This window comes from Toxotes jaculatrix, chromosome 7, assembly GCF_017976425.1.
Source record: "Toxotes jaculatrix isolate fToxJac2 chromosome 7, fToxJac2.pri, whole genome shotgun sequence".
NCBI lineage: Eukaryota > Metazoa > Chordata > Actinopteri > Toxotidae > Toxotes > Toxotes jaculatrix.
In genome coordinates this window covers 21,381,780-21,402,152 of record NC_054400.1, presented here as the reverse complement: position 1 = coordinate 21,402,152, position 20,373 = coordinate 21,381,780, and the positions used below count along the sequence as shown (strand labels likewise).

Below are 20,373 nucleotides of genomic sequence, written 5' to 3'. Positions count from 1 at the left end.
AGGTCAAAAAAATTTTGACTTTTTTTGGCGGAAAAAAACGCCATACTATACTATGACGTTTTTTATGACTTTTTGAGGTCAAAAAAATTTTTGACTTTTTTTGGCCGATTTTGACGCCTTACTATACTATGACGTTTTTTATGACATTTTGAGGTCGAAAAAAATTGTGACTTTTTTTGGCTGATTTTGACGCCTTACTATACTATAACGTTTTTTATGACTTTTTGAGGTCAAAAAAATTTTGACTTTTTTTGGCGGAAAAAAACGCCATACTATACTATGACGTTTTTTATGACTTTTTGAGGTCAAAAAAATTTTTGACTTTTTTTTTCCGAAAAAAAACGCCATACTATACTATGACGTTTTTTATGACATTTTGAGGTCAAAAAATTTTTTGACTTTTTTTGTCCGAAAAAAACGCCATACTATACTATGACGTTTTTTATGACATTTTGAGGTCAAAAAATTTTTTGACTTTTTTTGTCCGATTTTGATGCCTTACTATATTATGACGTTTTTTATGACATTTTGAGGTCAAAAAAATTTTTGACTTTTTTTGTCCAAAAAAAAGCCATACTATACTATGACGTTTTTTATGACATTTTGAGGTCAAAAATTTTTTTGACTTTTTTTGTCCGAAAAAAACGCCATACTATACTATGACGTTTTTTATGACATTTTGAGGTCAAAAAAATTTTTGACTTTTTTTGTCCGATTTTGACGCCATACTATACTATGACGTTTTTTATGACATTTTGAGGTCGAAAAAAATTTTGACTTTTTTTGTCCGAAAAAAACGCCATACTATACTATGACGTTTTTTATGACTTTTTGAGGTCAAAAAAATGTTTGACTTTTTTTGTCCAAAAAAAAGCCATACTATACTATGACGTTTTTTATGACATTTTGAGGTCAAAAATTTTTTTGACTTTTTTTGTCCGAAAAAAACGCCATACTATACTATGACGTTTTTTATGACATTTTGAGGTCAAAAAAATTTTGACTTTTTTTGGCCGATTTTGACGCCTTACTATACTATGACGTTTTTTATGACATTTTGAGGTTGAAAAAAATTTTGACTTTTTTTGTCCGATTTTGACGCCATACTATACTATGACGTTTTTTATGACATTTTGAGGTAAAAAAAAATGTGACTTTTTTTGTCCGAAAAAAACGCCATACTATACTATGACGTTTTTTATGACATTTTGAGGTCTGAAAAAAAAAAGACTTTTTTTGGCCGATTTTGACGCCTTACTATACTATGACGTTTTTTATGACATTTTGAGGTCTGAAAAAAAAAAGACTTTTTTTGGCCGATTTTGACGCCTTACTATACTATGACGTTTTTTATGACATTTTGAGGTCGAAAAAAATTTTGACTTTTTTTGGCCGATTTTGACGCCTTACTATACTATGACGTTTTTTATGACATTTTGAGGTTGAAAAAAATTTTGACTTTTTTTGTCCGAAAAAAACGCCATACTATACTATGACGTTTTTTATGACTTTTTGAGGTCGAAAAAAATTTTTACTTTTTTTGGCCGATTTTGACGCCTTACTATACTATGACGTTTTTTATGACATTTTGAGGTCAAAAAAATTTTTGACTTTTTTTGTCCAAAAAAAAGCCATACTATACTATGACGTTTTTTTGACATTTTGAGGTCTGAAAAAAAATGACTTTTTTTGGCCGATTTTGACGCCTTACTATACTATGACGTTTTTTATGACATTTTGAGGTCAAAAAAATTTTGACTTTTTTTGGCCGATTTTGACGCCTTACTATACTATGACGTTTTTTATGACATTTTGAGGTTGAAAAAAATTTTGACTTTTTTTGGCCGAAAAAAAACGCCATACTATACTATGACGTTTTTTATGATTTTTTGAGGTCAAAAAATTTTTTGACTTTTTTTTTTCCGAAAAAAACGCAATACTATACTATGACGTTTTTTATGACATTTTGAGGTTAAAAAAAAATTTGACTTTTTTTTTGCCGATTTTGGCGCCTTACTATACTATGACGTTTTTTATGACATTTTGAGGTCAAAAAATTTTTTGACTTTTTTTGTCCGAAAAAAACGCCATACTATACTATGACGTTTTTTATGACATTTTGAGGTCAAAAAAAATTTTGACTTTTTTTGTCCGATTTTGATGCCTTACTATACTATGACGTTTTTTATGACTTTTTGAGGTCAAAAAAATTTTTGACTTTTTTTGTCCAAAAAAAAGCCATACTATACTATGACGTTTTTTATGACATTTTGAGGTCAAAAATTTTTTTGACTTTTTTTGTCCGATTTTGACGCCATACTATACTATGACGTTTTTTATGACATTTTGAGGTCTGAAAAAAAAAAAGACTTTTTTTGGCCGATTTTGACGCCTTACTATACTATGACGTTTTTTATGACTTTTTGAGGTCAAAAAAATTTTTGACTTTTTTTGTCCAAAAAAAAGCCATACTATACTATGACGTTTTTTATGACATTTTGAGGTCAAAAATTTTTTTGACTTTTTTTGTCCGAAAAAAACGCCTTACTATACTATGACGTTTTTTATGACATTTTGAGGTCAAAAACATTTTTGACTTTTTTTGTCCGATTTTGACGCCATACTATACTATGACGTTTTTTATGACTTTTTGAGGTCAAAAAAAATTTTGACTTTTTTTGTCCGAAAAAAACGGCATACTATACTATGACGTTTTTTATGACATTTTGAGGTCTGAAAAAAAAAAGACTTTTTTTGGCCGATTTTGACGCCTTACTATACTATGACGTTTTTTATGACATTTTGAGGTCGAAAAAAATTGTGACTTTTTTTGGCTGATTTTGACGCCTTACTATACTATGACGTTTTTTATGACTTTTTGAGGTCAAAAAAATTTTGACTTTTTTTGGCGGAAAAAAACGCCATACTATACTATGACGTTTTTTATGACTTTTTGAGGTCAAAAAAATTTTTGACTTTTTTTGGCCGATTTTGACGCCTTACTATACTATGACGTTTTTTATGACATTTTGAGGTCGAAAAAAATTGTGACTTTTTTTGGCTGATTTTGACGCCTTACTATACTATAACGTTTTTTATGACTTTTTGAGGTCAAAAAAATTTTGACTTTTTTTGGCGGAAAAAAACGCCATACTATACTATGACGTTTTTTATGACTTTTTGAGGTCAAAAAAATTTTTGACTTTTTTTTTCCGAAAAAAAACGCCATACTATACTATGACGTTTTTTATGACATTTTGAGGTCAAAAAATTTTTTGACTTTTTTTGGGCGAAAAAAACGCCATACTATACTATGACGTTTTTTATGACATTTTGAGGTCAAAAAAAATTTTGACTTTTTTTGTCCAAAAAAAAGCCATACTATACTATGACGTTTTTTATGACTTTTTGAGGTCGAAAAGAATTTTGACTTTTTTTGTCCGAAAAAAACGCCATACTATACTATGACGTTTTTTATGACTTTTTGAGGTCAAAAAAATTTTTGACTTTTTTTGTCCAAAAAAAAGCCATACTATACTATGACGTTTTTTATGACATTTTGAGGTCAAAAAAATTTTTGACTTTTTTTGTCCGATTTTGACTCCATACTATACTATGACGTTTTTTATGACATTTTGAGGTCTGAAAAAAAAAGACTTTTTTTGGCCGATTTTGACGCCTTACTATACTATGACGTTTTTTATGACATTTCGAGGTCGAAAAAAATTGTGACTTTTTTTGGCTGATTTTGACGCCTTACTATACTATGACGTTTTTTATGACATTTTGAGGTTGAAAAAAATTTTGACTTTTTTTGGCCGAAAACAACGCCATACTATACTATGACGTTTTTTATGACTTTTTGAGGTCAAAATTTTTTTTGAATTTTTTTGGCCGATTTTGACGCCTTACTATACTATGACGTTTTTTATGACATTTTGAGGTCAAAAAAAATTGTGACTTTTTTTGGCTGATTTTGACGCCTTACTATACTATGACGTTTTTTATGACATTTTGAGGTCAAAAATTTTGACTTTTTTTGTCCGAAAAAAACGCCATACTATACTATGACGTTTTTTATGACATTTTGAGGTCAAAAAAAATTTTGACTTTTTTTGTCCGAAAAAAAAGCCATACTATACTATGACGTTTTTTATGACATTTTGAGGTCAAAAAAATTTTTGACTTTTTTTGGCCGATTTTGACGCCTTACTATACTATGACGTTTTTTATGACATTTTGAGGTAAAAAAAAAAAGTGACTTTTTTTGTCCGAAAAAACGCCATACTATACTATGACGTTTTTTATGACTTTTTGAGGTCAAAAAAAATTTTGACTTTTTTTGGCCGATTTTGACGCCTTACTATACTATGACGTTTTTTATGACATTTTGAGGTAAAAAAAAAAAAGTGACTTTTTTTGTCCGAAAAAAACGCCATACTATACTATGACGTTTTTTATGACATTTTGAGGTCTGAAAAAAAAAAGACTTTTTTTGGCCGATTTTGACGCCTTACTATACTATGACGTTTTTTATGACATTTTGAGGTCGAAAAAAATTTTGACTTTTTTTGTCCGAAAAAAACGCCATACTATACTATGACGTTTTTTATGACTTTTTGAGGTCAAAAAAATTTTTGACTTTTTTTGTCCAAAAAAAAGCCATACTATACTATGACGTTTTTTATGACATTTTGAGGTCAAAAATTTTTTTGACTTTTTTTGTCCGAAAAAAACGCCATACTATACTATGACGTTTTTTATGACATTTTGAGGTCAAAAAAATTTTTGACTTTTTTTGTCCGATTTTGACGCCATACTATACTATGACGTTTTTTATGACTTTTTGAGGTCAAAAAAAATTTTGACTTTTTTTGTCCGAAAAAAACGGCATACTATACTATGACGTTTTTTATGACATTTTGAGGTCAAAAATTTTTTTGACTTTTTTTGGCCGATTTTGACGCCTTACTATACTATGACGTTTTTTATGACATTTTGAGGTCGAAAAAAATTTTGACTTTTTTTGTCCGAAAAAAACGCCATACTATACTATGACGTTTTTTATGACTTTTTGAGGTCAAAAAAATTTTTGACTTTTTTTGTCCGAAAAAAACGCCATACTATACTATGACGTTTTTTGTGACTTTTTGAGGTCAAAAAAAAATGTGACTTTTTTTGTCCGAAAAAAACGCCATACTATACTATGACGTTTTTTATGACATTTTGAGGTCAAAAAAAATTTTGACTTTTTTTGTCCGAAAAAAACGCCATACTATACTATGACATTTTTTTGTCATTTTGAGGTTAAAAAAAAATGTGACTTTTTTTGTCCGAAAAAAACGCCATACTATACTATGACGTTTTTTATGACTTTTTGAGGTCAAAAAAATTTTTGACTTTTTTTGTCCGAAAAAAACGCCATACTATACTATGACGTTTTTTATGACTTTTTGAGGTCAAAAATTTTTTTGACTTTTCTTGTCCAAAAAAAAGCCATACTATACTATGACGTTTTTTATGACATTTTGAGGTCAAAATTTTTTTTGAATTTTTTTTGCCGATTTTGACGCCTTACTATACTATGACGTTTTTTATGACATTTTGAGGTTGAAAAAAATTTTGACTTTTTTTGGCCGAAAAAAACGCCATACTATACTATGACGTTTTTTATGACATTTTGAGGTCAAAAAAATTTTTGACTTTTTTTGTCCGATTTTGACGCCATACTATACTATGACGTTTTTTATGACTTTTTGAGGTCAAAAAAAATTTTGACTTTTTTTTCCGAAAAAAAACGCCATACTATACTATGACGTTTTTTATGACATTTTGAGGTCAAAAAATTTTTTGACTTTTTTTGTCCGAAAAAAACGCCTTACTATACTATGACGTTTTTTATGACATTTTGAGGTTGAAAAAAATTTTGACTTTTTTTGGCCGAAAACAACGCCATACTATACTATGATGTTTTTTATGACTTTTTGAGGTCAAAAAAATTTTTGACTTTTTTTATCCGAAAAAAACGCCATACTATACTATGACGTTTTTTATGACATTTTGAGGTAAAAAAAATTTTTGACTTTTTTTGTCCGAAAAAAACGCCATACTATACTATGACGTTTTTTATGACTTTTTGAGGTAAAAAAAAATGTGACTTTTTTTGTCAGAAAAAAACGGCATTCTATACTATGACGTTTTTTATGACATTTTGAGGTCAAAAATTTTTTTGACTTTTTTTGTCCGAAAAAAACGCCATACTATACTATGACGTTTTTTATGACATTTTGAGGTCAAAAAAATTTTTGACTTTTTTTGTCCGATTTTGACGCCATACTATACTATGACGTTTTTTATGACTTTTTGAGGTCAAAAAAAATTTTGACTTTTTTTGTCCGAAAAAAACGGCATACTATACTATGACGTTTTTTATGACATTTTGAGGTCTGAAAAAAAAAGACTTTTTTTGGCCGATTTTGACGCCTTACTATACTATGACGTTTTTTATGACATTTTGAGGTCAAAAAAAAAATTTGACTTTTTTTATCCGAAAACAACGCCATACTATACTATGACGTTTTTTATGACTTTTTGAGGTCAAAAAAAATTTTGACTTTTTTTATCCGAAAAAAACGCCATACTATACTATGACGTTTTTTATGACTTTTTGAGGTCAAAAAAAATTTTGACTTTTTTTGGCCGATTTTGACGCCTTACTATACTATGACGTTTTTTATGACATTTTGAGGTAAAAAAAAAAAGTGACTTTTTTTGTCCGAAAAAAACGCCATACTATACTATGACGTTTTTTATGACATTTTGAGGTCTGAAAAAAAAAAGACTTTTTTTGGCCGATTTTGACGCCTTACTATACTATGACGTTTTTTATGACATTTTGAGGTCGAAAAAAATTTTGACTTTTTTTGTCCGAAAAAAACGCCATACTATACTATGACGTTTTTTATGACTTTTTGAGGTCAAAAAAATTTTTGACTTTTTTTGTCCAAAAAAAAGCCATACTATACTATGACGTTTTTTATGACATTTTGAGGTCAAAAATTTTTTTGACTTTTTTTGTCCGAAAAAAACGCCATACTATACTATGACGTTTTTTATGACATTTTGAGGTCAAAAAAATTTTTGACTTTTTTTGTCCGATTTTGACGCCATACTATACTATGACGTTTTTTATGACTTTTTGAGGTCAAAAAAAATTTTGACTTTTTTTGTCCGAAAAAAACGGCATACTATACTATGACGTTTTTTATGACATTTTGAGGTCTGAAAAAAAAAAGACTTTTTTTGGCCGATTTTGACGCCTTACTATACTATGACGTTTTTTATGACATTTTGAGGTCGAAAAAAATTTTGACTTTTTTTGTCCGAAAAAAACGCCATACTATACTATGACGTTTTTTATGACTTTTTGAGGTCAAAAAAATTTTTGACTTTTTTTGTCCGAAAAAAACGCCATACTATACTATGACGTTTTTTATGACATTTTGAGGTCAAAATATTTTTTGACTTTTTTTGTCCGATTTTGACGCCATACAATACTATGACGTTTTTTATGACATTTTGAGGTAAAAAAAAAAATGTGACTTTTTTTGTCCGAAAAAAACGCCATACTATACTATGACGTTTTTTATGACATTTTGAGGTCTGAAAAAAAAAAGACTTTTTTTGGCCGATTTTGACGCCTTACTATACTATGACGTTTTTTATGACATTTTGAGGTCGAAAAAAATTTTGACTTTTTTTGGCCGATTTTGACGCTTTACTATACTATGACGTTTTTTATGACATTTTGAGGTTGAAAAAAATTTTGACTTTTTTTGTCCGAAAAAAACGCCATACTATACTATGACGTTTTTTATGACTTTTTGAGGTCAAAAAAATTTTTGACTTTTTTTGTCCGAAAAAAACGCCATACTATACTATGACGTTTTTTATGACTTTTTGAGGTCAAAAAAAAATGTGACTTTTTTTGTCCGAAAAAAACGCCATACTATACTATGACGTTTTTTATGACTTTTTGAGGTCAAAAAAATTTTTGACTTTTTTTGTCCGAAAAAAACGCCATACTATACTATGACGTTTTTTATGACTTTTTGAGGTCAAAAAAAATTTTTTTGACTTTTCTTGTCCAAAAAAAAGCCATACTATACTATGACGTTTTTTATGACATTTTGAGGTCAAAATTTTTTTTGAATTTTTTTTGCCGATTTTGACGCCTTACTATACTATGACGTTTTTTATGACTTTTTGAGGTCAAAAAAATTTTTGACTTTTTTTGTCCAAAAAAAAGCCATACTATACTATGACGTTTTTTATGACATTTTGAGGTCAAAAATTTTTTTGACTTTTTTTGTCCGAAAAAAACGCCATACTATACTATGACGTTTTTTATGATTTTTTGAGGTCAAAAAAATTTTTGACTTTTTTTTTCCGAAAAAAACGCCATACTATACTATGACGTTTTTTATGACATTTTGAGGTTAAAAAAAAATTTGACTTTTTTTTTGCCGATTTTGGCGCCTTACTATACTATGACGTTTTTTATGACATTTTGAGGTCAAAAAATGTTTTGACTTTTTTTGTCCGATTTTGACGCCATACTATACTATGACGTTTTTTATGACATTTTGAGGTCAAAAAAATTTTTGACTTTTTTTGTCCGATTTTGATGCCTTACTATATTATGACGTTTTTTATGACTTTTTGAGGTCAAAAAATTTTTTGACTTTTTTTGTCCAAAAAAAAGCCATACTATACTATGACGTTTTTTATGACTTTTTGAGGTCGAAAAAATTTTTTACTTTTTTTGGCCGATTTTGACGCCTTACTATACTATGACGTTTTTTATGACATTTTGAGGTCAAAAAAATTTTTGACTTTTTTTGTCCAAAAAAAAGCCATACTATACTATGACGTTTTTTTGACATTTTGAGGTCTGAAAAAAAAAAAGACTTTTTTTGGCCGATTTTGACGCCTTACTATACTATGACGTTTTTTATGACATTTTGAGGTCGAAAAAAATTTTGACTTTTTTTGGCCGATTTTGACGCCTTACTATACTATGACGTTTTTTATGACATTTTGAGGTTGAAAAAAATTTTGACTTTTTTTGGCCGAAAAAAAAAACGCCATACTATACTATGACGTTTTTTATGATTTTTTGAGGTCAAAAAAATTTTTGACTTTTTTTTTTCCGAAAAAAACGCCATACTATACTATGACGTTTTTTATGACATTTTGAGGTTAAAAAAAAATTTGACTTTTTTTTTGCCGATTTTGGCGCCTTACTATACTATGACGTTTTTTATGACATTTTGAGGTCAAAAAATTTTTTGACTTTTTTTGTCCGAAAAAAACGCCATACTATACTATGACGTTTTTTATGACATTTTGAGGTCAAAAAAAATTTTGACTTTTTTTGTCCGATTTTGATGCCTTACTATACTATGACGTTTTTTATGACTTTTTGAGGTCAAAAAAATTTTTGACTTTTTTTGTCCAAAAAAAAGCCATACTATACTATGACGTTTTTTATGACATTTTGAGGTCAAAAATTTTTTTGACTTTTTTTGTCCGATTTTGACGCCATACTATACTATGACGTTTTTTATGACATTTTGAGGTCTGAAAAAAAAAAAGACTTTTTTTGGCCGATTTTGACGCCTTACTATACTATGACGTTTTTTATGACTTTTTGAGGTCAAAAAAATTTTTGACTTTTTTTGTCCAAAAAAAAGCCATACTATACTATGACATTTTTTATGACATTTTGAGGTCAAAAATTTTTTTGACTTTTTTTGTCCGAAAAAAACGCCATACTATACTATGACGTTTTTTATGACATTTTGAGGTCAAAAACATTTTTGACTTTTTTTGTCCGATTTTGACGCCATACTATACTATGACGTTTTTTATGACTTTTTGAGGTCAAAAAAAATTTTGACTTTTTTTGTCCGAAAAAAACGGCATACTATACTATGACGTTTTTTATGACATTTTGAGGTCTGAAAAAAAAAAGACTTTTTTTGGCCGATTTTGACGCCTTACTATACTATGACGTTTTTTATGACATTTTGAGGTCGAAAAAAATTGTGACTTTTTTTGGCTGATTTTGACGCCTTACTATACTATAACGTTTTTTATGACTTTTTGAGGTCAAAAAAATGTTGACTTTTTTTGGCGGAAAAAAACGCCTTACTATACTATGACGTTTTTTATGACTTTTTGAGGTCAAAAAAATTTTTGACTTTTTTTGTCCAAAAAAAAGCCATACTATACTATGACGTTTTTTATGACATTTTGAGGTCAAAAATTTTTTTGACTTTTTTTGTCCGATTTTGACGCCATACTATACTATGACGTTTTTTATGACATTTTGAGGTCTGAAAAAAAAAAAGACTTTTTTTGGCCGATTTTGACGCCTTACTATACTATGACGTTTTTTATGACTTTTTGAGGTCAAAAAAATTTTTGACTTTTTTTGTCCAAAAAAAAGCCATACTATACTATGACATTTTTTATGACATTTTGAGGTCAAAAATTTTTTTGACTTTTTTTGTCCGAAAAAAACGCCATACTATACTATGACGTTTTTTATGACATTTTGAGGTCAAAAACATTTTTGACTTTTTTTGTCCGATTTTGACGCCATACTATACTATGACGTTTTTTATGACTTTTTGAGGTCAAAAAAAATTTTGACTTTTTTTGTCCGAAAAAAACGGCATACTATACTATGACGTTTTTTATGACATTTTGAGGTCTGAAAAAAAAAAGACTTTTTTTGGCCGATTTTGACGCCTTACTATACTATGACGTTTTTTATGACATTTTGAGGTCGAAAAAAATTGTGACTTTTTTTGGCTGATTTTGACGCCTTACTATACTATAACGTTTTTTATGACTTTTTGAGGTCAAAAAAATGTTGACTTTTTTTGGCGGAAAAAAACGCCATACTATACTATGACGTTTTTTATGACTTTTTGAGGTCAAAAAAATTTTTGACTTTTTTTGGCCGATTTTGACGCCTTACTATACTATGACGTTTTTTATGACATTTTGAGGTCGAAAAAAATTGTGACTTTTTTTGGCTGATTTTGACGCCTTACTATACTATAACGTTTTTTATGACTTTTTGAGGTCAAAAAAATTTTGACTTTTTTTGGCGGAAAAAAACGCCATACTATACTATGACGTTTTTTATGACTTTTTGAGGTCAAAAAAATTTTTGACTTTTTTTTTCCGAAAAAAAACGCCATACTATACTATGACGTTTTTTATGACATTTTGAGGTCAAAAAATTTTTTGACTTTTTTTGGGCGAAAAAAACGCCATACTATACTATGACGTTTTTTATGACATTTTGAGGTCAAAAAAAATTTTGACTTTTTTTGTCCAAAAAAAAGCCATACTATACTATGACGTTTTTTATGACTTTTTGAGGTCGAAAAGAATTTTGACTTTTTTTGTCCGAAAAAAACGCCATACTATACTATGACGTTTTTTATGACTTTTTGAGGTCAAAAAAATTTTTGACTTTTTTTGTCCAAAAAAAAGCCATACTATACTATGACGTTTTTTATGACATTTTGAGGTCAAAAAAATTTTTGACTTTTTTTGTCCGATTTTGACTCCATACTATACTATGACGTTTTTTATGACATTTTGAGGTCTGAAAAAAAAAGACTTTTTTTGGCCGATTTTGACGCCTTACTATACTATGACGTTTTTTATGACATTTCGAGGTCGAAAAAAATTGTGACTTTTTTTGGCTGATTTTGACGCCTTACTATACTATGACGTTTTTTATGACATTTTGAGGTTGAAAAAAATTTTGACTTTTTTTGGCCGAAAACAACGCCATACTATACTATGACGTTTTTTATGACTTTTTGAGGTCAAAAAAATTTTGACTTTTTTTGGCGGAAAAAAACGCCATACTATACTATGACGTTTTTTATGACTTTTTGAGGTCAAAAAAATTTTTGACTTTTTTTTTCCGAAAAAAAACGCCATACTATACTATGACGTTTTTTATGACTTTTTGAGGTCGAAAAAAATTTTTGACTTTTTTTGTCCGAAAAAAACGCCATACTATACTATGACGTTTTTTATGACTTTTTGAGGTAAAAAAAATTTTTGACTTTTTTTTTCCGAAAAAAACGCCATACTATACCATGACGTTTTTTATGACATTTTGAGGTCAAAACATTTTTTGACTGTTTTTGTCCGAAAAAAACGCCATACTATACTATGACGTTTTTTATGACATTTTGAGGTCAAAAAAAATTTTGACTTTTTTTGGCCGATTTTGACGCCTTACTATACTATGACGTTTTTTATGACATTTTGAGGTCGAAAAAATTTTTGACTTTTTTTGTCCGAAAAAAAAGGCATACTATACTATGACGTTTTTATGACTTTTTGAGGTCAAAAAAATTTTTGACTTTTTTTTTTCAGAAAAAAACGCCATACTATACTATGACGTTTTTTATGACTTTTTGAGGTCAAAAAAATTTTGACTTTTTTTGTCCGAAAAAAACGCCATACTATACTATGACGTTTTTTATGACATTTTGAGGTCAAAAAATTTTTTGACTTTTTTTGTCCGATTTTGACGCCATACTATACTATGACGTTTTTTATGACTTTTTGAGGTCAAAAAAAATTTTGACTTTTTTTGGCCGAAAAAAAACGCCATACTATACTATGACGTTTTTTATGACATCTTGAGGTAAAAAAAAAAAAGTGACTTTTTTTGTCCGAAAAAAACGCCATACTATGACGTTTTTTATGACTTTTTGAGGTCAAAAAAAATTTTGACTTTTTTTATCCGAAAAAAACGCCATACTATACTATGACGTTTTTTATGACATTTTGAAGTCAAAAAAAAATTTGACTTTTTTTGGCCGATTTTAACGCCTTACTATACTATGACGTTTTTTATGACATTTTGAGGTCAAAAAAATTTTTGACTTTTTTTATCCGAAAAAAACGCCATACTATACTATGACGTTTTTTATGACTTTTTGAGGTCAAAAAATGTTTTGATTTTTTTTGCCGATTTTAACGCCTTACTATAGTATGACGTTTTTTATGACATTTTGAGGTTAAAAAAAATTTTGACTTTTTTGTCCGAAAAAAACGCCATACTATACTATGACGTTTTTTATGACATTTTGAGGTCTGAAAAAAAAAAGACTTTTTTTGGCCGATTTTGACGCCTTACTATACTATGACGTTTTTTATGACTTTTTGAGGTCAAAAAAAATTTTGACTTTTTTTATCCGAAAAAAAACGCCATACTATACTATGACGTTTTTTATGACATTTTGAGGTAAAAAAAAAATTTGACTTTTTTTGTCCGAAAAAACGGCATACTATACTATGACGTTTTTTATGACATTTTGAGGTCAAAAAAATTTTTGACTTTTTTTATCCGAAAACAACGCCATACTATACTATGACGTTTTTTATGACTTTTTGAGGTCAAAAAAAATTTTGACTTTTTTTATCCGAATAAAACGCCATACTATACTATGACGTTTTTTATGACTTTTCGAGGTCAAAAAAAATTTTGACTTTTTTTGGCCAATTTTGACGCCTTACTATACTATGACGTTTTTTATGACATTTTGAGGTAAAAAAAAAATTTGACTTTTTTTGTCTGAAAAAAACGCCATACTATACTATGACGTTTTTTATGACATTTTGAGGTAAAAAAAAAATGTGACTTTTTTTGTCCGAAAAAAACGCCATACTATACTATGACGTTTTTTATGACATTTTGAGGTCGAAAAAATTTTTGACTTTTTTGGGCAGATTTTGACGCCTTACTATACTATGACGTTTTTTATGACATTTTGAGGTCGAAAAAAATATTGAATTTTTTTGGCCGATTTTGACGCCTTACTATACTATGACGTTTTTAATGACATTTTGAGGTCAAAAATTTTTTTGACTTTTTTTGTCCGATTTTGACGCCATACTATACTATGACTTTTTTTATGACATTTTGAGGTCGAAAAAATTTTTGACTTTTTTTGGCCGATTTTGACGCCGAAAAAAATATTGAATTTTTTTGGCCGATTTTGACGCCTTACTATACTATGACTTTTTTAATGACATTTTGAGGTCAAAATTTTTTTTGACTTTTTTTGGCCGATTTTGACGCCTTAGTATACTATGACGTTTTTTTATGACATTTTGAGGTCAAAAAAAATTTTGACTTTTTTTGGCTGATTTTGACGCCTTACTGTACTATGACGTTTTTTTATGACTTTTTGAGGTCGAAAAAGATTTTGACTATTTTTGGCCGAAAACAACGGCATACTATACTATGACGTTTTTTAAGACATTTTTAGGTCGAAAAAAATTTTGACTTTTTTTGGCCGAAAAAAACGGCATACTATACCATGACGTTTTTTATGACATTTTGAGGTCGAAAAAATTTTTGACTTTTTTTGGCTGATTTTGACGCCTTACTATACTATGACGTTTTTTATGACATTTTGAGGTCTGAAAAAAAAATGACTTTTTTTGGCCGATTTTGACGCCTTAATGTACTATGACGTTTTTTATGACATTTTGAGGTCGAAAAAAATTTTGACTTTTTTTGGCCGAAAAAAAACGGCATACTACACTATGACGTTTTTTTATGACATTTTGAGGTCGAAAAAATTTTTGACTTTTTTTGTCCGATTTTGACGCCTTACTATACTATGACGTTTTTTATGATATTTTGAGGTCTGAAAAAAAAAAGACTTTTTTTGGCCAATTTTGACGCCTTACTATACTTTGACTATACTACACTTTCCTTCCATTATTAAAAGAATAATTTTTGAACATTTATCAATCGATTCTGAATCGCCAAGTTTCGCGTCACGATTAATCTATGAATCGATGAATCGGGCACACCCCCAGTGTGAATGTGGGGTTAACAGGGTTGAATGGCTCTGAGGGCTTAAGGAAGTCTGGTAGTGAGGATGGCCACAATCAGAGCAGCAGAGAGAGGCCATCACACATGCATTATTGATCATTTGACCCCATAAAAATCCAGTTGACTAGATTACTAGTCCTAATTTACTAGAACCGAGAAGAACTATGAAAAGGGCATGACATGTCTGTGATTAGAGATTGTCTCAGATAACTTTGGGTTAAGTCCTCATGAGACCTATGACCCCCCCCCCTTGCAAAGAGAGAATCTGTGAGTACCTGGTTATCATTTTCAAAGAGCATCATCTACACTCAGCCTACCAGCTGCTCTGGAGACATACATCTTGTACGTGAATGTCTCATTTCATTAACTACTGTAGGCCCCAACATCTGTAAGCCTATTTGCGGTCCTCACACACCGACATAGTCTGTGTCTGGGTCACACGTCTCTAGTGAGCCTGAACTGTACTGAAAACCAGTGAGAAAGAAGTTTATCACCAACACTCCATCTGGCTGGACCCACACAGTGTAATTATATGAATAAAAATGGAAGTGTTGCCCCGACTGCTGTGTTTCTTGCCTAATTGTTATTGTAGTAATAGTTGTGCCATCTACAAGGCAAGTTCTCATGAGGAAGGATTGAGGAGTGTGTTTTTAATTTGAGTTGCTGGCTCTGCTGAAACCCCCAACCATGCTGGGATTTTTTACTGGAATTCCTTGAATGGACATGTTGGCAGGCTGATTATAAACAGTTCAGCAGTTCATGGATGTGTTTGTGAGACTGTGACTCTTGTGTGTCTTGTGCACAGCTGCCCTACCTGCTGCTGAACTCCACGGGAACAGACCCAAAGACTCGCATGTACCCCGTGTTCTTCGGAGAAAGCATCGAGGTCAACCCCAAACCAGAGCAGGAAATCAAGTAAGGGAACTTTGACATGTAAGGACAGTTGGTTGCAATATGGAGTTTAGCTCACTTATTTTGATCAATATTGTCTTTTCAACAGTGCCACCTAGTGATCAGTTTTAGATGTGTTTTTAAAGAGTTGTCACTTTCTCCTTTTCTAGGTGCAACTCCGAGGTTAAGTATGACTCTGACAAGCATTACCAGGACCGGGTTTACTGTGCTCCTGTTCCCACAGCCACCTCCTTCAGTGAGACAGTGGTGGCAGTGCGGAACTGCACTTGGAGGAGCTACAAGTCCCAGGTGTACCTGGAGCCACGGCAGAGGCCCATCAGCTACCAGAGTACCACTATCATCTACCCGAAACACGCCAAGAACACTTACCGCACCACGCTCAACTACAACGCCACAGGCTCCCGTCGCTGGTTTGTCTCCACTGTGCAGCTGGAATCAAGTGAGGACACTAGTCCCTGCATCATCTACACAGAGGACTTGTAGAGCCCAGACCAGGCCAACCCAGTCTGAGAGAGGGCTACCTGGTGATCGTCTTGTGTTTTTTGTTTGTTTTTTTTTCGGAGGACGAGGAGCTAAAGAAGGTCCATATTGAAAGGGAAATACTTCAAGTAATACCTGGAGCCCCTAAAAACCCTGCTCTGTTCATCTTTTCTCGCCATGGAGGAAACTCTGGGAAACCTTTAGTGACATTTCACCTGACTGTATTTAGACTTTCTGCTGATGCAGTCTTTAAAAAGAGAGTTGGTCCTCTGGCAGTTTAAAGCTGCATTTCAATGGTTAATGTCTTATTTAATACAAGAGCTGACAAATGGCCTTTGCTGTCCTTTAGGTTGGATTGTAACCTCAGTGAAGGTAACGATCAGATCGTAGATGTCCGTGTATGTAGAGGAAAGTCAAGATGACGTGTCATAGGAGACTGTGCAAACCAAGTCACTCCAATGCAAAGCTCTTTAATGTGGCTTTATTGCACTTGTTTTCTATATCACAGTCCTCTCAGTGGATTTGGCGTTGCAGGAGGAGAATTTCAGTACTGCATTTGAAAAATTGGACCAAAGACAGTTTATCTCTTTGTAATAACTCCACGCAATGAGACAGAACACTTGCTTTTGTTTCACAGTTTTAATTAACACACATGCAAACAACCGCTTGTCTAGTTTCATCACGCACTCAGCTAAACTAAACTGCATATTGCAAGGTGTTCTGTTTACTCACATGAACCAGAGGTCTGTAGAGTTAACATTGAAGTCTGATCAAAGGAAGGATCACAGCATGATAACAGGAGACTGGCTGGAGAATATTTAAAAGGAGATATTTAAAGCCTCCAAAAACCTGGTTTAAAATCTCTATTTAACTTAATTTGGATACTTTGGTTAAGATAATGTTGGAGTTGAATGTGTTTTGGTAAAAAGGTTCTTGTTTGGTCTCTAGGAGATGCTGAAGGGCTGCAGAGCAATAATCAATGTTAACGTTTCGGGGGAAAAGACATCTTCATGCTAGCAGTTTTATTTATTTTAGAGTTTAATGCTTATGAACTCAGTGGACCTGCTTCATCCGGACTATGTGAGTGTAGGACCACATCATCTATAGCTGCAAGATGATTGATAACATACATGGCCTTTGAGAATGGTGGCAATCATCATATGGTTTAATTTTTCAGTCAGCGTCAGTTTGTTTTTAACCTGCTTTGGTGCCCAATGGTGGAACTTGTCACATAATAAAGTGCCGAAACATTAGACAATATTAGACAATCAGAGGGAAGTGACACTTCTCTGTCACAGCTCTTGGTACGGAACAAACTGTACTGATGCATTGGCATTCACCCACCTACTTCTCCAACAGAGTCCAAGTGAAACACAAAAACAAGAACTATTGCCAACTACAATTTCTCTGGATGGTTTCTAGCGCTACAAGCAATCAACATATCACTGTTTGAGCTGCCTCTCAAAATAAGACTAACACTGCTCGACTTGCACCAGCTATTCATAAATGCACTTAGTTTGTAGATGAAGTAACTTAGTCATTAACTTCAACCTAACGATTTAATAAATCAAATTGCACCATTGAAACTTAAGGAATGTCTTAGCAAGTAAAGTAACTGTAGCATCACAACTTATAATATAACTTTCAAAATTAGTTTTTTAGTTTAGTCTTAGGAGAACCAGTAAAATGTTAAACTTACCTACTAATCTTATGTGAATGTAGGTAATACTTTTTTGTTTATATGTGCATACATGGAGACGTGTTTTTCGATTATAACAATCATGCAGAATCCGATTAATCTAACCTAGGTAACAGGATTTTGCCTGACATTTTCAGCATAACATTTAGTAATTTGAGGCATGTTGAGTTAATCATAAATTAAATTTGATTTAAAAATTCAATTAAAATCTTTCAGGGTCAGGTGAGATGTTTCAACCATATTACATATCACCTGTTTTACTCTTCAGTATAAATGGGCCAAATATTGGCAAGCTGATTTTAGCTTTGTCAGTTGGTTCAGTTAGCTATGTAACAGTTACATCTGCCAGTTAGTGGGCACACATTTTTTATAACAACCAGTCTCTACATTAAAAAAAAAACTAGTTTGTTTGATGCTGTCCCTTTTAATATAGTGATAATATAGAAATCTCCACTAAGTCACTAGGATTGAATTTATGAATATCTGGTGCAGCACGTGCAGAGTGTTTCAAATTGTTTTCAGATTTTAACTTAATTGTTGTATTGGGCAGTTTCTGATCCACAGTGGCTGAAACTTCTGCTATTACCAACATGTAAAAAGTCGAGCAGTGAAACCATGTTAGATTTCTCTGTTGAAGATGTAAGATAGATTTTTATTGAGCGTTTTCATGACTTCTTTATATGTCTGTCTTATATATATATATATATATTTAGATTACTGAACATGGCAAATATTGAAACTTCATACTTTACCTCAAATTTTCTTAGGTATCAGTTTTAATTCATTGCAAGTGTGTATTCCCAGTTTTCAGTTGAGGTCTTGAGCTTGTGATCTTGTTTTATTTTGTAGTTTGAAATACCCTCCAGGTATGTGTAGAGTATAAGGACACGGAGGGCCTGAAGCTGAGGTGGTGCATCAGTACTGTAAGATATGTACTGGGTTTTAATGAGGGAACAGTAAGTAGAAGCACAAAGAGCAAGACAAAAGGAGAAAAGTCAGATCTGCTCTTTCAAAAGAAAAAATATAGATGAGGTGAGGAAATTATACAGAACAGTAGAGTTCTTGGCAAGATGTTGGAGATATTTGCTATGTGTTGATGGTCTGTGAAATGTCAGAGAATGATGAGAGAAAGTTGGTGGGTGTCAAGTTAAACACGTTGGTGGTTGAGATATTTTTGTGTTTCCTAACACTTGATTTTGTTACTGTAAAATATTTTCCTGTTGTATATGTGGCATCGAGGCACTTCATAATTCTCTTTATATTTTTGTACGTCAATCATTGTTCCTGCTCTGATCAAGGAAAATAATTTAAAAAGATGTATATCCTAAATGAATAAAAAAAAAAAAAAAAAAAAGAAATTCCCAAACCCTAATACTGTTGTTTCATGTGCATTTGTTGTTTAACTGTGATCATGGGACGTTTTATTTCCCTGCTCACCACAGGTTCAATTTTGTCCCTCTGAAACAAAGAGAGGGACGGGTCACTCACAAAAATCATTTTATTGCTATTATATAATGAAGGCATGAACATTAAGCAGAATTTAAGAACAAAAAAAAACAGTAATTATATCAGTCTGGTATCTGATATAATCTAGTAGAAATACAGATTTGTAGAAAAGATTTTTTTCATTTTTACAACTTGACAACTTGCCTGACCACAGTGACAATTAGTAGGGCCTCGCTTGATAGAGGTGTTTTGGTTTCCATGATGAAATCCCGGTGCGGAAGTTGGAATTTCTGAAACAACAGGCAAAGGTGTGAAAATCAGTGATTGTATGATGCATAATGCTTAAGTTATAAAAGCTTCAAGTTGATATATTTGCATGAAATATTCTTTTAAAAATTTTCAGTGTGGTAAATGAAATTGCAGGATTGAATATTAAGTTTCAGCACCTTTCTTAGCTGTAAATCAGGGGATATAAAACCTGTGCTCAGTGAGGGACGCCGTGAAGAACCATGAGAAATATTTCCCTCTGGTACAGAAAAGTCCCTGCAACATAAAAAATGTTTTATCTGATGTTCTCAGAGATGGTTCACTTGCCCATAAGTCTATATATTCCACAGTGAGTACAGCTACACAGTTCAAGGTTCAAGGTTTTTTTGACAGTGTTATATACTGCTGGGTAGTATAATCAATTACAGTGCATCATATTTTTTACATTGCAAATCATAATATATAGTAACTAATAATCTGTCAGACCCTTTGCAAATTTGACTTTTAACACATCTTAACTTTCATAACATTGTAACCCTGTAAGACTCACAGGAGTTATGTAAGGAGGGGCTGACCTTCATACGAGCTGAATGATAGTACAGCAGATCACAGG

The 20,373-nt window shown here is 31.3% G+C and overlaps 1 protein-coding gene across 1 annotated transcript in view; it reads left to right on the top strand.

Moving 5' to 3' along the window:
* The window catches only part of rflna (refilin A), a 35,895-nt gene extending 15,971 nt beyond the window's left edge, over positions 1 to 19,924 (top strand). Inside the window, exons 3-4 of the mRNA XM_041042912.1 lie at positions 15,762 to 15,871; positions 16,018 to 19,924. Coding sequence (XP_040898846.1) covers positions 15,762 to 15,871; positions 16,018 to 16,351 — 444 coding nt within the window. The 3' untranslated portion in view covers positions 16,352 to 19,924. The remainder of the gene's footprint in view (positions 1 to 15,761; positions 15,872 to 16,017) is intronic.
* The last annotated feature ends 449 nt before the right edge of the window (positions 19,925 to 20,373 follow it).